The 23,649-nt window shown below is 38.6% G+C and overlaps 1 protein-coding gene across 2 annotated transcripts in view; it reads left to right on the plus strand.

Moving 5' to 3' along the window:
* Positions 1-23,649, plus strand: part of LOC122553468 (protein SIX6OS1-like) — a 168,985-nt gene that overhangs the window by 58,495 nt on the left and 86,841 nt on the right. For both annotated transcript variants that reach the window (XM_043697256.1, XM_043697255.1), the window contains exons 2-3: positions 15,739-15,844; positions 16,222-16,325. Coding sequence is in view for 1 of the 2 variants with exons in the window: in XM_043697255.1 (XP_043553190.1) it covers positions 16,323-16,325 (3 nt within the window). In the remaining variant the exon portion in view is untranslated. The remainder of the gene's footprint in view (positions 1-15,738; positions 15,845-16,221; positions 16,326-23,649) is intronic.

Below are 23,649 nucleotides of genomic sequence, written 5' to 3' on the forward strand. Positions count from 1 at the left end.
TCATAGAATAATTTCCCAAAGATCTCTGATTGTTTTGTCCATTGGTGAGTAGATATTTTCTATCATCCTCAATAATTACATCTGTACAAAGAAAAAGTACATATTTTTTGACAGTGCCTTTGCTGAGTTACAATTGATGTTGAAGTAATTGAATCAAAGAGCCAAGCATTGTTTGAAAAGATCAATATATATCATGCCATCGTCAACAATGTCACTCTACCAACATGGCCTGTCATTGCTTAACTATATATTTTTCTTTCTTTAATGGACTGTGGGTATCAAAGGAAAGACTCACATATAGACTTCTCCCAGACAAGGAAGAAAATTAACTTGAATGTTGGAAACATTCCAGAATGAGAGAATCTTTATGGCTGCCAGTTTCAAAAAATCCATGTCCTTGAAACTGCTAGTTCCTCCTGTTGATGTATTGGTGGCTTTTATGGCTGCAAATTCTTTGTCTATACATCCATACCTACATTAACAGTGAAATAGGGGTTGGCTGTGCTCATCAGCATACATCCAGCACAGGTATGATTGCTGAATGGCTGCTTTCGTACTGTACTATTCTACAATTCTATTGACTGTGTTTTAGTCTATTTACAGTATACCACATAGCACTGCAAATTCAAAAAAAATTGATTCTGTTGCACTACAGCTGGCATGGATACACTTGAGTTAGTTTGTTTTATATCTTTCTTAGACTTTGTTTACTACCATAAGTTGCAGCTTTCTGAAATTTATACGTATTTGCAGAATTGATTTAACATCTCTTTCAGGCTAAATAACATTTTGGTGAACATGCTTTTGCTTTAAAACAGAAAGTTGACTCGTGGAACTTAAAAAGCTGATCTAGGGTTCAATCCAAACTTGGTGAATTAATTTTGTCTTGGTACAGACTTGGGTAAGGACCTGCACTGTCAGCATTTTTTTGAATTGATTCTAGGGTCATAGCCATAACTGCAGGATCAAGAGATGCTAAGCGAGTGGGAGTCTATAAAGTCCCAACCATTTCAAAGGTTAATTTCATTCATTTAGTAGTTACATAAAACTTCAAAGCTACTTAAAGCCCAGGGTAGGTATTGATTACATTTTTTTCCAGTCCCAGTGGAGGGACATTGGTTTAATTGGCTACAGAGAATGTCAAGAGAATCATACCTTGCACTTTTTCCTCAAATATAATGAAATCATACCTTTAAATGGAATAATCAAATCCACTCACCATAGATTTGAAGTAAGTAATTTGCTGCATTTGTGAAAGTTGAAGTGAAGGGTTCTGGTTTACAATCAGTAATTTGCTGAATTTTAGGTGGTTCAAATCACCCCCCAGATCCTCGTTCTGACGCTGGACTTACTTAAGAATGTGAAATGAAGATGGCAGTAGACAGGTGTTTCAGGACAAAAGAATCTTTGCATTTATTAAATACAAAAGTTAAGTATAATACAAGAAATAAAGGCAAATGTAATTGACACAATGAGTTAGAGAGGACAGTAATTCAATACACTATTAAATTAGACTCAAGTTAAACACTATTAGAAGCTAAATGGTAGTTTTAGTCACAAACTTTAAACAGGCTTCCTACCCTTGCACCATCACCACCCACCTTCCCCTCCCTGCTAGCTAGGTTGGAAACATTGGGGTCTGGAGTTCAAGCTCACCACTGGGAAAAAACACAATTTTGAAGTACAATTGGTTGTTCCATTTGCCATTACTGGTGCCTCAATAAAGACTTCAGATGGTATAGGCCTTCAGTGTGGGTATTATCTGCTCATGCAGTAGGATGTGCAGTGGATTTTTTGGGTGAGTACTTTGTTACGAAACAGCGGTGTACCTTTCTGTTAATTAAACCAAACACCTAGAAAAGCTCACCTTGCCTTGTAATCTGTTAAAATATGAGTGACAGAGAACTTCCAAATTCCACTATTTAAAGAAAATAATGTCAATTTATTCTTTAAATCTAAAAGTGAACATTAAACAACAACTATTCACAACTCTAAGCCCCCCTTTCTCTTAACTGCTTGTCATCAGCCTCCAACTCTATAGCAATATACTATCCCAAAAAAACCATTAAAATTACATCAACCTAATTTCTAAACTATACAGCAACTGTTGTTGGTGTCTTTCTTCTTCTGGCTGAAGATCTCCCTGGGTTGTCGTCTTTTTGTTTACTGCGAATATGTTTCATATGAAAAAGGTACCTTTGATAGAGAGTGTTTCAATGGCAGTTGCTCTGTCTGACTTTCAAATGCCTGCTTTTTTAAACCCCCAACATCAGATCGTCTCATTAGTTTGATGTTGGCAAAACAATAAATTCAAACTCGATTGGGTTTTAGTATCCTGAGGCATAATTTAAACAGATTGGTTAAGTTTGAAGTGTTGTCAAAACAGCAACCAACTCAGGTATCCATTTCATAGCCAAATGTTACATATTTTCAATTTTCCAATACACTAAGACTGCTACTAGTCGTATGACAGGTGCTTGTAAGCTCTCAGTGCAGTACAGCATTCACTCTCTTAAAGGAACAGTACATGCCTTCTACTTCATAATACCTCCCCCAAAGGAAAAAAAAAACCATTATAATGAAAAGATGGCTTCTTTTTTTTCTATATCTTAAACCCATTACAATGAAATACATAGGTCATTAATCTAAGTTCATATTAATTTCTGTACACATATAACATTGGAATCTGTTCCATCTTATCTATACCTTTTCCTTTAAATCCGCAATAAGGCATCTACTGTCATATTTTTATAACCCACAACATGTACAATTTGTAAATTAAAAGTCTGTAACATAAGACTCAAATGAAATATTCTTGTATTTTTGTCTTTAAAACATTCCAAGACTGTAAGAAGATTGTGATACGTGTACACAATCGTCTCCAACACATTGTTCGTCACATAAACATTAAAATATTGTAAGACCAGTACCGAACTCAATTCTTTTTTGATGGTAGAGTAGTTTCTCTGGTGGGTATTAAGTTTCTTTGAAAAGTAGCCAGTTAGCCATTCAATTCCATCATAATCTTCCTGGAGCAGTTCAGCTCCAATTCCTATATTGCTTGCATTGATTGCAACTTTGAAGGGTTTCAAAAACTTTAGTGTAACTAAAACTGGTATGGTGGTTAATATTGCTTCTAAATGATCAAATGTCTCCTGGCATTGTTCAGTCCACTGAAATTTTGTGTTCTTCTTCAGTAAATCTGTTAGTGGTGCCATCACGCTGCTGAAGTTTGTAACAAACTTCCAGTAGAATTGCATAGTCCCAAAAATTGAAGCACCTCTTTCTTTGAGATTGGTCATGGAAATTTCTTGATGACATTCATCATGTCGTTCCTTGGGGTCAACTTTCCATGACCGATATTATATCCCAGGAACGTCACCTCTGCTTTCGTGAATTCTGTTTTCTTTAAGTTTATTACCAGTTTTGCTTCTCATAATAATTCAAAGAGTTCTGCCAACTGTATCATGTGATCTTTCCATGACTTGCTAAAGATCACTACATCATTAAGATAAACTGCATAGTTTGTTAAACCAATCACAATTCTGTTCATGAGTCTGTGGAATGTGGCTGGTGCATACTTCATTCCAAAAGTCATCACTTTGAATGGATATAGCCCATTTGGGGTTACAAACGCAGAAACATCTTTTAGCTTTCTCGAATAAAGGTACCTGCCAATAACAACTCAGTAAGTCCAATTTTGTAATGTAACTGGCTTGTCCAAATTTCTCTATACAGTTCTCCAATCTTGGTTTGGGTATGAGTCCAATTTTGATATGGCTTTGACGTTCCAATAGTCCACACAAAATCGTTGCATCTCGTCAGGTTTGGGAACTAACACGATAGGCGAACTCCACTCATTCTGACTTGGTTCAATGATATCTTCATTGAGCATCGCATTCACTGCCTTCTGGATATGTGTGACTTTGAAAGGATTAAGTCTGCAGGGGTGTTGTTTTATCAGAACTCATTGTTGTTTTATCCACCTCATGCACAATAGTATCAGTCCCTCCATCTTATTCCTGCATATGTCCTGATACTGCTGCAACAAACCTTTTAATTGGATTTTTTGCTCTTGAGACAAATAGTTCACTAACCTATCCCACTCCTCAAGGAATTCCTCATTGTTTAACATATTTTGAGGTACATCAAACTCCATGACATCTGGATTTGATTCATCTGTGGGGCAGTAACTAACATGACATACCCGATACAATTTTTCTTCTATCTGACGTCTTTACCAGATAGTTTACCTGATTCAACTTTTTCTAAATTTGATAGGGACCACTAAACCTTTGAAGATATCTCCTACCACTGGTAACAATACTAATATGTCATCCCCATTGAAAAATGTCTGAATGTCAGAGTTTTTTATCTGCTACCTGTTTCATTCTATGCTGTGCCCTCTTCAGGCGCTGTTTAGCTAACTCACCTACCCAGTTTAATCTCTCCCTTACCTCAGATGCTTAATCTAAGTGTGAGTTCTTTGACTTTGGTCCTATCAACTTCTCTTTAGTTAATTTCAAAGGCCTTCTCACTTCATGTTCAAATATCAACTCAAAGGGAGTAAACTGAGTAGATTAGTTTGTGGCATCTCTAATGGCAAACAATATGAATGGAATACCTTTATCCCAATCATTCGGGTAATCTTGACAGTATGGTCTTAACGTGGTCTTCAGGATCTGATGCCGCCTTTCCAAAGGTCCCTGGGATTCAGGATGATACGCACTTGATTTAAAGTGCTGTACATCTAAGGTATCCATGACTTCCTTGAACAGCCTAGCAGTAAAATTACACCCTTGGTCTGACTGAATTCCTCTGGGTAGCCCATACCACATAAAGAAAGTTACTAACTCCTCTACCCCACTTTTTGCCTTAATACTCTGTACTGGAATTGCCTTTGGAAATCTGATATACAATCCTTATGGTTCACAAGTACTGGCTTCCACTTTCAGTTTTAGAGAGGGGAACTACACAATCAATCATAACATGCATGAAAGGTTCTTTGAATGTGGGAATTGGCAACAAAGGTGCTGGTTTTATTGATACCTGTAGCTTACCTACCATTTGGCATGTATGATATGTACAGCAAAATTTAACCACATTCTTGTGTATCCCAGGCCAATAGAATTGCTTTTGGACCTTAGCCTGAGACTCCTCATAACTAGGTGACCTCCTACTGGTAAATTATGCACAACCTGTAACACTTCCTGTCTGAATACTAATGGCAACAAAATCTGGTGCACTTGTGCCCATTTCTCCTCTGCACTGATCTGCTTTGGTCTCCATTTTCATCTTAGGATTCTATCTTTCAGATAATTATACCCAGGAAGACATTCTGATTCCTTTTGATATGCATCAATATATATATATCTTTTATTGTTTCATCTTTCTGTTGTAAGTCCATTAGCCTTTCAGGACTAAGCACTTCTGCCTGACCCTTTGCCTGTTCTGGTTCTTTCTACACCATTACATCAAACTGGGTGTTTGCTAACTGATCCTCAACTCCTTCATCTTTCCCTTTAATTTTTGCTTCTTGCTTATAATAGTGAGATCTTGTTACTATACAGTCTGGAAAAATTCCACAGTACTTTTCTTTTAACTCCTCAGTTCCCTGGTCTTCCTTTGGCTTCTCCTCCACAAGGGGTGTCACTCCCACCTTGAATCCTACTAAATCATTTCCAAGAACAAACTGTATTTCTGGAACTGACACTCTGTCAATCACTCCCACTGTTACTTCCCCAGTCTTGAGTTGGCACTTCAACTTGATCTTACATAGGGGAATGCTAAATTTCTGTCTATCTATCCCACAATTTATTGCTCTCTTGGGTAACAGGTCACAAAGAGTGCAAATGCATTTACCTCTTTCTGTTAGATCCTGTATTTCGCAAACGTATGACTTCTTTCCCTCCTCCCCCTGCTCTTTCTGAGTAAACATTACCTACAGAGGTGAAGTCTTCATAGAGATCAGGCACTAACTGAATACCCAGCCTCTGCCAGGCTGTGCACTCTCCTGCAGCTCTTCGACTTTTCTTGGGGTTTCCTTTACTACCTTTACTAATGCCATTGGCTGAGCATCTTTTCCCACAGTGCCTTTCTTTAATGACCAGCACTGAGACTTTACGTATCCCACCTCCTGGCAGTGAAAACACCTTTTCCCATACCTTTCTTACACCACCACTGTATTTTCTGTGTGCCATGCCATTACAGTGAAAACACCTGTGGCCTTTCACCTCCTTTCACCCTCTTGGGCTTTTTTTTCCACCTGTGGTGAACTATTACTAGTGTGCTCTAATCTTTGTTTTGTAGTGCAGGATCTCCCCTTCTTCTACTTTCTATCTATCACAGGATGAAATTCTTGCCAGAAGCCAAATTTTGCCTTATTAACCAATGGATATTCATCTTCCATTTCTTCTCCTCTCATTTCTTGAATTTTCTGTTCATCCGCATGAATTTTTATCATCACTGGAAACCTCATAAGTCTTATCTATTTTTAAGACCCACACCCATCTATCAAAATGACTGCTTAATTCTTTTGAACTCAACATAAGTCTGACCTGGCTCCTTCTTTTTGTTTCTGAACTTCTATCTATATGTTTCTGGTACCAATTCAAAAGTAATCAAAATAACCTGTTTGACATCTGTCTAATCTCTTGACCCCTCATTTGACAGTGTTGCAAATACCTGACTAGTTTTGCCTACCAGCTTAGTCTGAACTAGCATTAGCCACAAGTTCTCTGACCATTACATCTGCCTAGCCAGTTTTTCAAATGAAATAAAGAAGGTTTTGACATCTTTCTCATCAAAATGTGGCAATGTTTTAACATATTTGTATACCTCACTACTTTCTCTCTTCATCTCCATCCTGTTAACTTGACTTTCCTAATTTGCAACTTCTGAAGTTTAAATTCTCTCTCCCTTTCTCTTTCTTCTCTCTTGCTTTACTCAGCTAAGAACTTACCCCTTTTCTTCTCACTCTCTTCTCTTATGGCTCTTCTTTCCCTTTTTTTATCTTCTAACTCCATTTGTCTCAATTGTAATTTAGGTTTTTCTAACTCTACTGCACTTGTCTGTTTCTCTGACACATCTAAGTTCTTGACTAACTCCCTTACAATTTCAGCTTTCCTTTTGTCCCTGGTTAGACCCAATTCTAATCTGTTTGCTAATTCTAAAAGTATGGCCTTTCTCTGTGTTTCTAAACTTTCTTGGCAAACTTGGGAGGCATCTTCAAACCACAGAACCTCTTTAACGATCTGAAGAGTCATTTCTCTCATTTTTAATTTAATTAACCACAAGTAACCAAAATTAAACAAATTGTCTCACCTACATTTTATTTAAAGATCTAGGACACTAATCGGCAAGTGGTTCAATATTGGCAAAACAATAAATTCAAACTCGATTGGGTTTTAGTATCCTGAGGCATAATTTAAACTGATTGGTTAAATTCGAATTGTTGGCAAAACCAACTCAGGTATCCATTTCACAGCCAAATGCTACATATTTTCAATTTTCCAGTACACTCTGAGATAGCTACTAGTCATATGACAGGTGCTTGTAAGCTCTCAGTGCAGAACAGCATTCATTCTCTCTTAAATGTACAGTATACACCTTCAACTTCATAACCACTTGGCTTTCCTTGCTTTCTGGTGGATTTTGTGAGCTGCTTTTCACCTCAGGATCTGTCTGAGGCCTTGTGTAAATCAAGTCAGTGGTTTTCGAAGGTTGTTGGTTCTTAGGTCTGTTGATCGTAATTGCCATTGGTTCTCCTGGTGCGGAACAGGCCTGTGTCGGTAGGTTTTAGAATTGCCATCAGGATCCCTCTTCTGGAAGTAGCTCTTTTGGATGAGATCATAGCCGGCAATTATAATAATTGTGGGCCTTTTATTTTTGTGGCAAACTGCGCTTGCCATTGTGTTACTGATGTTCCCTTTTAGGTCGGTTGGCTTCTTGACAGTTAACGGTATGTGTAAACGTATTTTGATTGAGGTTGAATGTACAATATCTCTCTGAATGAATATTGATTGAAGTTGAATGTCTGGTATCTGTATTGACTCCATTATGTCTAGGTGGTGTAGCCTGAGATATAAAAGTTAGTATCGGTCTTGAGAGTTAGGTCTGGTTGATTGTTCTTTTAGAGTGATGGTGTAAATTGGATTTTGGGTTCTACAATGATCCCAGACCGAAATCATTCTGGCTCTGTGTATATTTATTGCAGACTGAGCTCAGGTTTTTGTGCATTATTTTAGATATTAGAAAAGTCCAGGGTTCTGAGACAAGTATTGTAGAATATGGGGATTTTTTGCTCAGTCCTACAAAGATAAATTCTGATAGGCCGGGAAGAAAGGTACATTCTTCCCTGAATTTGTAAAACTTTAGCTCAGATCACATTTAGTGGCACCATGGCTCAGTGGTTAGCACTGCTGCATCACAGCACCAGGAACCTGGGTTCAATTCTAGCCTTGGGTGAATGCCTATATGGAGTTTATTCCACAGTCCAAAGATGTTCAAGTTAAGTGAATTAGCCATGTTAAATTGCCCCATAGTGACTACAGACATGCAGGCTATGTGGATTAGCCTTGGGAAGTCTGGATCTGGTGAGATGCTCTTTAGAATAGAATAGAATCCCTACAGTGTGGATACAGGCCCTTTGGAGCGTCACTGCAGACCTGATGGGCCAAATGGCCTCTTTTTGCACTGTAGGGATTCTATGGTTCATACTTTTGCATCCAGTATTCTTACAAAAGGTTTTAATTGGAATCAAACTTCATCGTAACAGATATATGCCATTAGATATCCTTGGATATCTTTGCATTATCGGTGTCTAGTTTGTACTTAACAAATATGGGGGAATGTAATGTGCAATAACATGTTAAGTTGTTTGTGACTTTTATTCCATAATTTGTTATTAATGTTAAAGATTTGTCAACCTAACTGCCTTTTATTCAGCATTCATTGAATCATTTGTAAGAAAGAATAAATGGGAGTGTCAGATTAAACAAGATTTTTACTAAAGGAGGAGAGAACACATGTGGTCTCTTTGAAATGTGGTCTCCTGTTTAATGTAGGCTATGACCCACCTGCTAAATATAGAAAGTTGAGTAACTTTAGAAAAGCAGCCAAGCAAAGCTTTTAGGGACAAAAAAGATAGAGTTCATTGCCTTTAACTGCTGGAAAACCTGGTTTTGGAGGGGAATGCAAACACAAAGGTACTTGTTATGTCCATTTTGTGTAGGTATATGTGAACACAGAAATACGAAAAGTTAAGATTACCTGCAAGACAATGAGATTTTCACTAGGTTTCTTTAATCAACTTAAAAATAATTCATTTATTATGAAACAAAATTCATTTCTAAAACTGGTAGAAAAAGTTGGTTAGCACCGAAATGAGAATCTGCAATTAGAGCTATATTTTCTTTTAATCCCAATACCAGCAAATTTACACAACACACAAGGCAACAAAGACCCTGCAGAGATGCTAGTTTGAAAAGGCAAAAGTAAAACACCATTGTTGGGCAATGGTCTGAGAAACAAAAGGTAAAATTAATGGATTTTCATAGTCCATTGGCTTTCTTGTTGACAAAATCAAGTTTCTGACAGCCACAGACAGAAGAAAGATTTTCAAAGTTTGGGTGAAGATTTGTAGCTCGGGTGCTCGTTGTTGTGGTTCTGTTCGCCGAGCTGGAAATTTTTGTTGCAAACATTTCGTCCCCTGTCTAGGTGACATCCTCAGTGCTTGGGAGCCTCCTGTGAAGCGCTTCTGTGGTGTTTCCTCCGGCATTTATAGTGGCCTGTCCCTGCCGCTTCCGGTTGTCAGTTTCAGCTGTCCACTGTAGTGGCCGGTATATTGGGTCCAGGTCGATGTGTTTGTTGATGGAGTTTGTGGATGAGTGCCATGCTTCTAGGAATTCCCTGGCCGTTCTTTGTTTGGCTTGCCCTATAATGGTAGTATTGTCCCAGTCGAATTCATGTTGCTTGTTGTCTGCGTGTGTGGCTACTAAGGATAGCTGGTCGTGGAGTTTCGTGGCTAGTTGATGTTCATGGATGTGGATCGTTAGCTGTCTTCCTGTTTGTCCTATATAGTGTTTTGTGCAGTCCTTGCATGGGATTTTGTACACTACATTAGTTTTGCTCATGCTGGGTATCGGGCCCTTCGTTCTAGTGAGTTGTTGTCTGAGGGTGGCTGTTGGTTTGTGTGCTGTTATAAGTCCTAGGGGTCGCAGTAGTCTGGCTGTCAGTTCTGAAATGCTCCTGATGTATGGTAGTGTGGCTAGTCCTTTGGGTTGCGGCATGTCCTCGTTCCGTTGTCTTTCTCTTAGGCATCTGTTGATGAGATTGCGCGGGTATCGTTTTTGGCAAATTCCTTGTACAGGTGTTCCTCTTCCTCTTTTTGCAGTTCTGGTGTGCTGTAGTGTGTTGTGGCCCTTTTGAATAGTGTCTTGATGCAACTTCGTTTCCAGGCAGTTCAGTCTGTTCAGTTGAAAATCAGACTGGTTCCAAGTCTTGGGAGAGTGATCACAATTCAGCTTCTCAGGGTTTACAGGGTAGTCCAAATACTGAGATGTGGAAATGTTATCAGATTCCTAATATTGTTAATAAAGAGAGGAAAGAGTGACTTGCAGCTTTTACTTCAAGCCTTGGATATGTTCTTCTAACTCCCAAGACTATTTGAAACAAAAAAAATCTGAAAGGGTTGTTCAGCAACCATCAGCACAGGACCCAATTATATTTTCCAAAGCCAGGCTTTCTCACAGTTAAGGGCAATGAACTCCATCTCTTATGTCCTTAAAAGCTTTGCATGGCTGGTTTTCTAAAGTGACTTCCTATATTTAGCAGATAACTTGCAGCCTACATTATAGAGCAGACCACATTTCAAAGATAAACATTACACAACACCAGGTTAGAGTCCAACAGGTTTATTTGAAAGTACAAGCTTTCAGAGTACTACTCCTTCGTCAGGTAACTAGGGGGGAAGGATCTTATTGAATTTATAGTAAAAGATCAAAGTGTCAAACAACTCATGGTATTGAACAAACCTAGATTTCAAAGGGACCACATGAGTTCTCTTCTTGTTTAATCTAGGAAGAGTGCAACAGTTCAATATCTGCCAGTTTTTCACATAGTCCATAAGTATAGAGTTGTAGTCCAGGCGGAATAACATTTTACCTAAGTATGTTTTTTGTACTAGTAAAGACCTGATACATTAGCTTGGGGAAGGCAACTTTTATACTGCACAGGATGGATAGTTCCAACAGCCATTGTCTTGATCAGCATAATATCTTAAATATCTTAAAGGTAGTGCTTCTGCCATGATTTTTTCTCTATTACTGTATCAATATAGATTTATTCCTGCAATATTTAAAAACTATTTCTATTTCATGAAAAAGAGAGGGCTTAGAAGGTAAATGATTGCAAAATAGGTAATGCAAAGCTGTATTCACTCTATAGTATGGATCAGTCATACGAGAGAGTGGTCATTCCACATCAAGAGTAGAGATGGCAGATGAGTGGGTGAGCATTTGTCAAAAGAAATGGAGACATCAGGACTCCTTGAAGCAAAGGTATGAAACTTTAGATGCCTATTTAGTGAGCAACATAACTGAGCTGGTGCTGGATGACTTGAAAGAAAACTACAGTACCATGGTGCCTGAGGCTACACTAGGAAAAGAGAGAGAGGTTGGTAGGCAGATTAATAAGGTAGTAGTAATAATGGGTGACTTAATAGGTTGAGGAATAGGATAGACAGTCTAGTTTGCAGGTGACATCATGAATCCCATATTGTCTATTGCCTCCTAGTACAAGGGTTTAGAACATCATGGAACAACTGGATAAACATCTGGAAAGGGACGGTAGTGGTAGTGGTAAACCAACAACTTCAAATGGGACAACTTGGAAGGATCAGTTTAAGGAATTAGGGAGTTGGTTGAAATACAGATTCCCCAGGACAGTAATCTCTGAAATACTACCTGTGCCAAGAGCTTTACCATCTGGGCAAAGGCAGATCAGGGAGGCAAATGCGTGACTTAAGCGGTGATGTAGAATGGAGGGGCTTAGATTGTTAAAACATTGAGATCACTTTTGGGAAAGGAGAAAGCTGTTCAGAAGAGATGAGCTTCACCTGAGTAGAAAAAGAACTAATCTCTCATTGAAAGAGTAAATAGTGTAGTGGGGATGAATTTAAACTTGTAAGTCAGAGGGTGAGTTGACAAATGGGTCTAGATTTGGAAGTACTATAAAGGGCAATAAAGAGAAATGGTGTGTGGAGGAAAGGAAGTGAAGGACGGCTTCAGTGTTGACAGTGAATAAAGAAATGGCTGCCTTCCAATGGGCAAGAAAGAGATAAGGACAGGGTTAAATTGTATATATGTATGTAAATGCACTGAGTATAATGATCAGAATTTGGGAACTGAAAGCAGAAAGCTGGAATAAGGAAGGTTAAGAGGAAGCATGAGGAAAAGATGGCAGATTGTGCTAAAACAAATAGTAAAATGTTCTTCAAACATATTAATAGTAAAAGGTTCATGAAGGATAGAATGGGCCCATAAGAACCACGCTGTTTAAGCTGCTGACTGAAGCAAAGGATACACAAAGGCACTCATAGAATATACACTTACAGAAAAATAAGTAAATACTAAGCAGTCATCATAGCTTTCTTAAAGGTAGGTCATGTTTGACAAATTTGATTGAATTCTTTGATGAGGTGACAATGCTTCTATCTTTACCAAATTAGAAGATGATGACAATGGTCTAGTGGAAAACCTAGGTGTTAAGCAATTGTACAGTATGGTGATAAATAAAGAAGGTAAAGGCTGGTGGCACTCCAGGTGGAGAAGCTGCCAGACCCGAATGGAATATATTCTAGATTGCTGAGAGAGTTAAGGGAGCAAATTGCAGAGCCATTGTCCGAAATTTTCCAGACCTGTCTGAACATGGGATTAGTCCCAGGGGACTGCAGGATTACAAATGTGACACAGTTGTTTAAAAAAGGGACAAAAGCTGACGCAGGGAACTATAGATTGTCGCTTGATGGAGGCATAATATGGCAGAAGGTATATATACACATTCAGAAAAATAAGTAAATACTGAACAGTCATCATGGCTTTGTCAAAGGCAGGTCATGTCTGACAAATTTAATTGAGTTCTTTGATGAGGTGATATATGCAGTAGATGAAGGTAATGTTTTAGATGTTGTATATTTGGACTTCCATAAAGCATTTGATATGGTGCCACATGGCAGTGTTAGTTAGCAAATTAGAAATGTTTGGGCTGGATGGTCCTTGGAAGCATGGATTAGAACTTGGATAAAAGAAGGAAACTGAGAGGGTAGATATAGTTGAAAGTGGTGTTCCCCAGGGATTGGTGTTGGGACCCTTGGTTTTTCTGATTTATATAAATGATTTGGAGATGAGTGTTAAGGGCAAAATCTCTAAACTTGTAGATAATGCTAAGCCAGGGAAAATAGTGAGTTTGAGGATATTGTTGAGTAACTTAAGAGGAACATTGGCAAGTTGGCCAAATGGGCAGATACTTGGCAAATGAATTTCAATGCAGAGAAATGTGAAGCAAGGCATTTTGGTAGAAGAAACAGAGACAGACAATGTACAGTCAATGGTCCAATTTTGAGGGGAGTACAAGAGTGCAGGGACCTTCATCTGCATGATTTTCTGAAGTTGACCAGGCAAATTAAAACAATTGCTAAGAAGGCTTATGGGATCTTTGAGTTTATAAATAGAGGCATAAAGTATAAAAACAAAGAAGTGATGCTGCACCTCTACAAATCATTGGTCAGATTGCATTTTGGCATATTGAGTTCAGTCCTGGGCACTTTAAGGATTAAATTGAAGAATTGAGTTCAGTTCTGGACACTTCATTTAAGGAAGAATGTTAAAGCCCAGAGATCAAAGGAGAGTCACTGGAATGGTACCAGGAATGAAGGATTATAAATACAAAGAAAGATTGAGAGATTGGGCTTATTCCCTTTGAAGCAAAGAAGATTACGAGGTGACCTTATTGAAGTGTTCAGATTACGAACAATTTTGACAGGGTAAAGAAAGATATTCTGTTTCTACTAGTTCATATGTCAATAACTAGGGGATCACAATTTCAAAACTGTCAGCAAGAAAGCTAAGAGTGAAATGAGGAAATTTTTTATTACTTAGTGTTGTTAGGATTTGGAATGCACTGCCTGGGAGATTTGTTGAGGCAGATTCCAGAGGAGGTTGCAAAAGAAAGCTGTATATACATTTGAAAGTAATAAAATTAGAGGGTTATTGAGATAGGGCTGGAAATTAGGATTAGCTGGACAGCTGTTTCGGGAGCTGGTACAGACACGATGAGTCTAATAGTCTCCTTATTGTAAAATTCTAAAATACTATGATAGTAGCATTTGTACAAAGTGTTTTTGTTTTACTCTGATGCTTTACTTGTAATATAAATGCAGATTGGGTTTGTAGTCATACATAACCTGAAAATGAAACCATGGGGCTAAACCTTATTAAATAAAAACCAAAAGAACTGAGGATGCTGTAAATCAGAAGCAAAAACAGAAGTTGCTGGGAAAACTCAACAGGTCTGGTAGCATCTGTGGAGAAAAATCAAAGTTAAGTTTTTGGATCTGAGGAAGGATCATCAGACCCGAAATGTTAACTTTGGTTTCTCTTCATAGATGCTACCAGACCTACTGAGCTCTTCCAGCAACTTCTGTTTTTATTGGGCTAAATCTTACATTGTCTTTTCTAAGTGCCAGGTCTGTTGAAGTTTTTAGAGGGACATTTGCTGTGAGTCCAAGTGCATTTTCTTGCTGTATTTTATCAAATTTATCTCGATAACTACCTACTCCACTTCCATTGGTGACCTACTTATCTGATTCATTCTCCATCTAACTACGTACCATTCCTGGAACAACTTGTAACTGCTGCAATATACCAGAATTGACCAGTATCTCTGGTGCACGTGCTATCTTTAAAAGGCTATTGTACACCCAGACACATAGTGACAACCTGGAACTGCCCTGCATGGTTTGTGACATTTGCTCCAGACATGGCAGAGAAGCAAAATTTTCATCTCACTTCGCAGCCAGTGACCTGGAGGTCCTGCTGGAAGGGTGGTAATAGAAGGGATGACTTCTTCTCTCAGGATCAGCAGATGAGGCAACAACAGCAAACCATGCCTGCATGCTGCAAGTTGCCACCCAGAATTCACAGCAATGTAAGAAAAAGGTTAATGTCATTCTCCATTTCTCACACAAGTGTCACCATCTCTTTCTATCTTTGTTACAATGCTCACCTCCTACCAAGGCTCTACCACTCACACACCTGCAATATATTTTCTCATTCACAGTTACCCCCTACACTGTTAAATCTGCATTCCCTCTCTTCTACCTATTCACTGGTTCAGGACACTTTTCCCCCACATCAAAATTAACAGCTATGCCACCAACTTTCATCCCCTATAGTACCTGCCTCTCCTTTATACCAGGAGGAAAACAGAAAAAAGACATAAATCATTCAGGCTTCTGTAAGATTCTGCCTAAAAAGCACTAAAACTCTGTAAATTGCTAGAGTCACTGAATATTATTTCAGAATTTCTTCAAATTAACACAGAATATACACTCCACATGCTAAGTGTAAGTGCAACTGGTAATGTGAATGAAGTGTTCTTGTACATGACTGTGGAGTCAAGTTCCTATTGTACTTACCATGAAGTTTTCGACTGTTTTATGTTATTCCCTTAACATTATAGTGCCACTTTAAAAATAGACACAGAAAACTATTTGAAGCAAATTACTACATTGGCACAAGAGAAAACATCACTGAGGCAATATGAAAAACAAGAGAATGCAGCACAGGTAACTTTTGTGTGTCTAGATTTATATTTCAATTCTGTAAATGCCTTTTGTACAAATACACCATTCAAATTTCAGTTGCTAATGTCTGTTATGAATTCTAATTAGAAAACATGAACTATTATTGAAGTTTAAAATTAAAATATGATGACAAAACAGTGATACACTGTATAACATGATTTCATAGAATCTGAAATTTATTTTAGAATGCCATCAAGAACATTGCAACATTCATTACATTTATTTATATCAGCTAACTTAAAATATATTCATTGGGAAGAATACTGCAGTAATATTTTAATAAAGAAATATAAAATACTTGTTTAATTTTTGCATTTTGCAATTTGAAACCTTTAATTTATTTCAATTTTATCATGCAGTTTGGTGATTCTGAGAGTTTCAAAGAAATAAATGAACTTCAATCAGATCTGTTGCATTTCAATAATTTGCCAAATATTGTCACTTCAAAGGAACAAGAACAATGGTAGGATTTTAAAATTTAGTAAATAATTTTAGCAAATATAAATAATTTGATGTTGAACTGTTATAATATTGCTTGGTAAGCTTTTCAATGAACTAATCTACCTGTAGTTAAATGTATTGTACCTATCAAGCATCTTATATTGCCTTCCTGCTGTTACACTTTCGCCATTTCATCTTGGAATGGCTAAAAGTCGAATAACAAACGAGCACTGAAAAGATGGGGAAGCTTCAAATCAAAAACATCAATGGAGTGGGAAAACTGCCAATGAGAACCCACAAGACATTTTGTGAACAAAAGGACTTAATGAGAAGAAGCCACCAATTAATACCTTTTTGTCACTCATATTTAATTTTTCCCTATTATTTGTACCACTTTCATCTTTATTTATATCTCTTTTTAACTTGCAATTGCTTTCTTGTCTCTTTCCTCATTGTTTTCCCTCTTTTTCTCTCATCATTTAGATTATACATCATAGACTTACAAGCATTTGACTATATTTTCCGGAAAACCCAAGCTGTATTTGCTGCTTGGAACATCATTAAGAGTCTTATGGTTTTAAAACTGATCTGAGCACAAACTTGATAATAATTTGAGTGAAGTAGCTAATTAATCTGAGGGTAACCATTCCTTAGGCCAGGTTAAGAAAGTGGTACCTTTATGGTAACTAGGCAAAAGTGAGGACCGCAGATGCTGGAAACCAGAGTTTAGATCAGAGTGGTGCTGGAAAAGCACTGCAGGTCAGGCAGCATCCAAGGAGCAGGAAAATCGACGTTTCGGGCAAAAGCCCTTCATCAGGAATAGCTGATGAAGGGCTTTTGCCTGAAACGTCGATTTTCCTGCTTCTCGGATGCTGCCTGACCTGCTGTGCTTTTCCAGCACCACTCTGATCTAAACCTTTCATGGTAACCTCAGGCAGAGTGAGAATTGAGTTCATGCTGTTAGCATCACAAATCTGCTTTGCAGCCAACTGAACTAATCAACCCCTATTGATTTGAGTAGCATTTCAACCAATCTTAAAGAAAAGCTACCTTTGAAAATTTTTAGGACATGTCAAGGCACTGAGATTTTTTTTATATTCAGTGGATATGGACATCACCAGCTGCACTTTAATTTCTTGCCCATTCCTAATCACACAGAGGGCAGTTAAGAGTCAACTACATTGTTGCAGGTCTGGAGTCACATGTCAGCCAGACCAGGTATAGATTCCAATATTCTTCCCTCAAGTACATTCATGAACCAGATGGGTTTTTCCTGACTATTGGCAATGGACTTATGCTCAGCGTTAGACTCCTAATTCCAGATTCTTATTGAATTCAAATTCTACCACCTGCTGTGGTAGGATTCAAACATGGGTCCCCAGAACATTAACTGGGTCTCTGGGTTAACAATCCAGTGATAATACCACTAGACCATTGCAACTGTTTATATTACACTTCATATACACAATCCGAAATTGCTGGAAAAACTCAACAGGTCTGATTTTTCATCTTCAGATCCAAAACGTTCTGAAGAAGCATCACTGGACTTGTAATGTTAACTTTGTATTTTTCTCCACAGGTGCTGCCAGACCTGCTGAGTTTTGCCAGCAATTTCTGATTGTGTGATATGAAGGGCAATTCAGACAGTTTCAGATGAAAATCAAGTATCAAGAAAAAAAGCAGTGAACATTTCAGGTCCAGTGACACTTCTTCAGAATGTTTTGGATCTGAAGATGAAAATTCAGACTTGCTGAGTTTTTCCAGCAATTTCTAATTTTATTTCAGATTTCCAGCATTCACAGATTTTTTTTGTACTTCACGTACCCTGTCTGGAATTGATCACATTTTTGTGGATTGGTTGCATGTTATTGTTAGGGTTGGGCTTGCAGCACCAATTTACCCTCTACTGGGAACTTACTTCAAAAAGGCAGTGTTCTGTGTATGAAATATGGATTGATTTGTCTGCGTACACTACAGTCTGCTGCTGTGGCACACTTAAGAATGCAGATAAAAGGAGACAATTGAGTATGGACAGATATTTCTAGTTAACTTGTGGGAAGTGGGAATTGCTGGCTGGCCAGCATTTATTGCCTGATCCTAGTTGCCCTTGATCCCTTTAGCCACAAGAGCATTATCTACCTTTCCTTCAAGACACACAATGTTTTGGCCTCAACCACTTTCTGTGGTAATGAATTCCACTGGCTTACCACTCTTTGGGTGAAGAAAGATATCTTTATTTCAGCCCTAACCTATGATCCCCCAACAATTTGGAACATTATTCCTGCATCTAATTCATCTACTCCTTTTAGAATTATACAGGTTTCTATGAGATTCCACTCGCCCCACTTCATTGTTCTAAACTCTAGTAAATGACAGATTCCATTTCTCCTTACAGGTCAATTCTACATTCCCAGGAATCACTTTGGTAAATGATTTGTTCCACTCCTTCTATAGCAAGAACATGCTTCCTCAGATAAGGAGAGCAACACTGCACACAATATTGCAAGTGTGGCCTCACCAATGCCCTGTGTAACTGCAGCATAATATCCTTGTTCCAGCACTCAAATCTCTCACTATGAAGGCCAGCAAACAGTTTGCCTTCTTTACTGTCTGTTGCATCTGTGTGTTTAGTTTCAGCAACTAGTGCATGAGGACACCCATATCTTATTAAGTATTCCTTGCTCTCAATTTACAGCCATTCAAATAGATTTAGATTAGATTACTTACAGTGTGGAAACAGGCCCTTCGGCCAACAAGTCCACACCGACCTGCCGAAGCGCAACCCACCTAGATCCATTCCCCTACATTTACCCCTGCACCTAACACAATTTAGCATGGCCAATTCACCTAACCTGCACATTTTTGGACTGTGGGAGGAAACCGGAGCACCCGGAGGAAACCCACGCAAACACAGGGAGAATGTGCAAACTCCACACAGTCAGTCGCCTGAGGCGGGAATTGAACCCGGGTCTCTGGCGCTGTGTGGCACTGTGCCACTGTGCCACCGTGCCGCCCATAATAGTCTGCCTTTTTATTTTTGCTACCAAAGTTAATAACCTCGAATTTATCTACATTACACTGTATCTGCAAATGCCTGCCATTCAGAGAAAAATAAATTCAAATTCAAAACTGATGTGTGAAGAGAGATGGAGTTGATCATTCACTGGAGTTTAGAAGAATTTAGTTTGCGGGGGGGGGGGGGGGTGGTGTGCGATCTTATAGAAGCCTGTAAAATTCTAACAGAAATTAACTAATACTTATTCCTATTGTATTTCCTGTCTGCTAGCCAACTTTCTGTCCATTTCAATTCTCTATCAATCAATTTTATTCAATCTTTAAGTGGAACTTTGTTGAAAGCCTTCTGAAACTCCACAGAAACCACATCCACTGGTTCCGCCAATCAATTCTACTAGTTACATCCTGGAACAACTGCAGTAGATTTATCAAGCATGATTTCCTTCTGTAAATCCATGCTGACCGTGTCTGATTCTATCACTATTTCGTAAGTTCTCCAGTATATAAATCTTTGATAATGGAGTCTAGCATCTTTCCCATGAACAATGTCAGACTCATTGATCTATAGTTTCTGTTTTTTCTCTATCTCCCTTTTTAAATAGTAGGGTTACATTAGCTACCTTCCAATCTGTAGGAACTATTCCAGAGTTTAAAGAATCTTGGAAGATTTAATCTCTTCTCATACATCAGTCTTGAATTTCCAGGAATCAATTTGGTAAACCTTTGCTGTATTGAATGTGTTACAAGAGCATCTTTCTTCAGATAAGTTTGAACACCAATGCATCCACTATTTCTAGGGCCATTTCCTTAAGTACTTTGAAATGTAGATTATCAGAGCCTGGAGATTTATCAGCCATCAATCCCATTAATTTCTCCAACGTTATTTCTGTACTAATTTAATTTGTGTCAGTTCCTACCTCTTACTAAACTCTGTGTTCCCCATTATTGCTGGTATGTTATTTGTGACCTGTTTTGTAAAGACAGAAGTATGAATTTAGTTTGTCAGCCATTTCTTTGATCCCTCTTATAAATTCTCCTTTTTTTGACTGTAAGGGACCTACATTAATTTGCACGAATCATTTTCTCTTTACACATCTATAGAAATGTTTACAGTCAGTTTTGATGTTCCCTATAGCTCACTCTCATACAGATAGTGGATTCCTTATTTATGATTTTCCAAAATTTCCCTGGATTCTGGAAAGGTACTAGTGAATGGGAAACATGCTAATGCAAGGTTTGTGAAGGTTTGTAGCTCAGGTTGAGGTTTAGGGTGTAGGTTTGCTTGCTGGGCTGTAGGTTTGATATCCAGATGTTTCATTACCTGGCTAGGTAACATCATCAGTGGCGACTTCCAAGTGAAGCGACTTCCAAGTTCTTGGTGCTCAGCTATTTACAAACTATAAAAATAATCTGCAAGCAGGGACAGAGTGTAGCATAGCAAAGTTCACAAATGATACTAAAGTAATTGGGAAAGCAGGTAGTGATGAGGAGGTAGTGATCCTTCCAGTGATGAGGAGATAAAGAGTTTACAGATGGATTATAATAGGCCAGGAGAATTGGCCAGAATCTGACAGATGGAGTTTAATGTGGATAAGTGTGAGGTTGCCCATTTTGACCAGAAAAACAAAAAGGCAAGTTATTATTTAAATTGTAAGCAGCTTCAAAGTGCATCAGTCTAGAGATATCTGGGTATCTTTGTGCCTGAATTGCACAAAGTGGGTATGCGGATATAGCATATAATAAGAAAGGCAAATGGAATCCTGGCACTTATTGCAAAACTACAGTATTACAGAAGTAAAAAAAGTACTGTTATAATTACATAAGGCACTGGCGAGATCGCATCTGGAATATTGTGTCCAGTTCTGGTCTCCTTTCTTGAGGAAGAATATGGTGGCATGGAAGGCTGTACAGAGGAGGTTCACAAGATTAATTCCAGAGATAAAAGCATTGTTGTATCAGGAGTGGTTGAATACCTTGGGCTTGTAATTGCTGGAGTTCAGAAAAATGAGGGTGATCTGATTGTGATATATAAAATGCTCAAGGCGATTGATAAGATGGATGTGAAACAGATGCTCCCCTTGTAAGACAGTCTTGAAGAGGAGAAAGTAGATATACTGTGAGAGGAGTTAGGTTCAAAACTGAGATGAGGAGAAGCTACTCACAGAGCATTGTGAATCGGTGGTGCTTATTGCCACAGAGTGCCATGGAAGCTGAATCAATCAACAGATTCAAGAAGGAAATAAATATGTTTCTTATGAAAAATGGGGTAAAGGGCTATGGGGAGCAGGTAGGAAAGTGGAGTTGAGACAGGATAAGATTGGCCATGATCATGTTAAATGATGGAGCAGGCTCAAATGGCTGAATAGCCTACTCTCGCTCTGAATTCTGATGATTCTATGATCCAATTAAGTTTCTAGCCAATGGTGACCCTCAAGATGTGGATAATGAGCGATGCAGTGATTGTAACATCACTGAATATCAAGCTTTATTGGTTAGATTGTCTCTTATTAGAGATGGTCATTGCCTGGCATTTGTGTGTGCAAATGTCACTTGTCAGCCGAAGTCTGGATATTGTCCAGGTCTTGCTGCTTCTGGACATGGTTTGCCTCGGTGTTCGAGGAGTCTTCAATGTTGTTAAGCACTGTGCAATTATGAGTGAATATCCTCACTTCTGACCTTATGATGAAGGGAAGGTCATTGATGAAGCAGCTGAAGATGATTGGGCCTAGGACACTACCTGAGGAATGTCCTGGAGCTGAAATGGTTGACCTCCAACAAGCACAACCATACTGCTATTTATCAAATATGATTGCAGCCAGTGGAGAGTTTTCTCTTTGATTCCTATTGATTCCAGTTTTGCTAGGGCTCAAGGTGCCACATATAGGCTTTTACAATCAGAAGTGGAGGAAATTTTAATGGGAAAAAGAAGAATTGACTACATACTTTGGTTCTATCTTCACAGAAAAGGACAGAGGAGGAAGCAAAAGTGTTGCATTACTGGTTAGGGAGTATATCATGGCTGTGCTGAGGGAGGACACTCTAAAGGGATCTTGCAATGAGGAATTATGGGTCGTGCACAGGAATAAGAAGGATGCAATCACAATACTGGCTGCCAGATGGAGATAGAGGAAGAGATATGTAGTCAGATTTTGGAAAAATGTGAAAATAACAGGGTTGTTGTGCTGGGTGATTTACCTTTCTCCATATTGACTGGGACTCTCTTAGTGCTGGAGTTTGGATCGGGAGCAATTTGTTAGGTGTGTCCAGGAGGGTTTTTTGAAACAGTATATAGGTAATCCAACCAAGGGAGGGGACTGTACTGGATCTGGTGTTGGGAAATGAGCCCAGCCAAGTGATCAAAGTTTCAATGGGGGAGCATTTTGGGATTAGTGACCATAATTCCATTAGCTTTTGGATACTTATGGACAAGGACAAGAGTGGACCTCAGATGAAGGCGTTAAACTGGGGAAAAGCCAACTATAATTGAATTAGGCAAGACTTGGAGAATGTGGATTGGGACTAGTTGATTAGAGTGCAGGACAGGCATGTTCTCGTGCAAATGAACAACCAGAATGGCAGGATTCTGGAAACTACACAGTATTCTAAAAGTAGCCTCACTAATGCCTTGTACAGCCGAAACATGATGTCCCCACTTCTACAGAGGAACCTTGATTATCCGGTATTCGATTATCCGAATATCATATTATCCAGCAAGATCACAAGGTCCCGATGCTTGGCTAACTATGTTATCTGGCATTTGATTAACCAGAATTCAATTAACCGAACAAAATACTCACCACCTGTGTCCTTTGGATACTCGAGGTTCATCTGTATACTCAGCTCTGACCAATGAGGGAAAATGTGCCAAACACCTTCTTCGCCACTCTGTCTGTCTATGACTCCACTTTCAAGGAACAATGAAACTGTACCCCAGCTCCTTCTGTTCAACAGCACTATCCTGGGCCCTACCATTACTCTGCCTTGTTTTACCAAAATGCAATACCTCACATTCATCTAACTTAAACTCCATCTGCCACTTCTTGGTCCATTGTCCTGTCTGATCAAGATCTCGTCATGCTCTGAGATTACCTTCTTTACAGTCCATGATATTACCAATTTTGTTGTCATTCACAAACTTTCAAAACATACCTTCTCTAGTTCGTAACTAAATTGTTGATATAAATGACAAACAACAGTGGACCCAGAAGCAATCCTTGTGGTAGACCTCTGGTCAAAAGCCTCTCGTCTGAAGAACAATACTCTACCATCAACATCTGTCTTCTACCATCAAGCCAATTTTGTATCCAATTGTTTATCTGTCCCTGGATCCC

The sequence above is a fragment of the Chiloscyllium plagiosum genome, chromosome 10, assembly GCF_004010195.1.
Source record: "Chiloscyllium plagiosum isolate BGI_BamShark_2017 chromosome 10, ASM401019v2, whole genome shotgun sequence".
NCBI classification, from domain to species: domain Eukaryota; kingdom Metazoa; phylum Chordata; class Chondrichthyes; order Orectolobiformes; family Hemiscylliidae; genus Chiloscyllium; species Chiloscyllium plagiosum.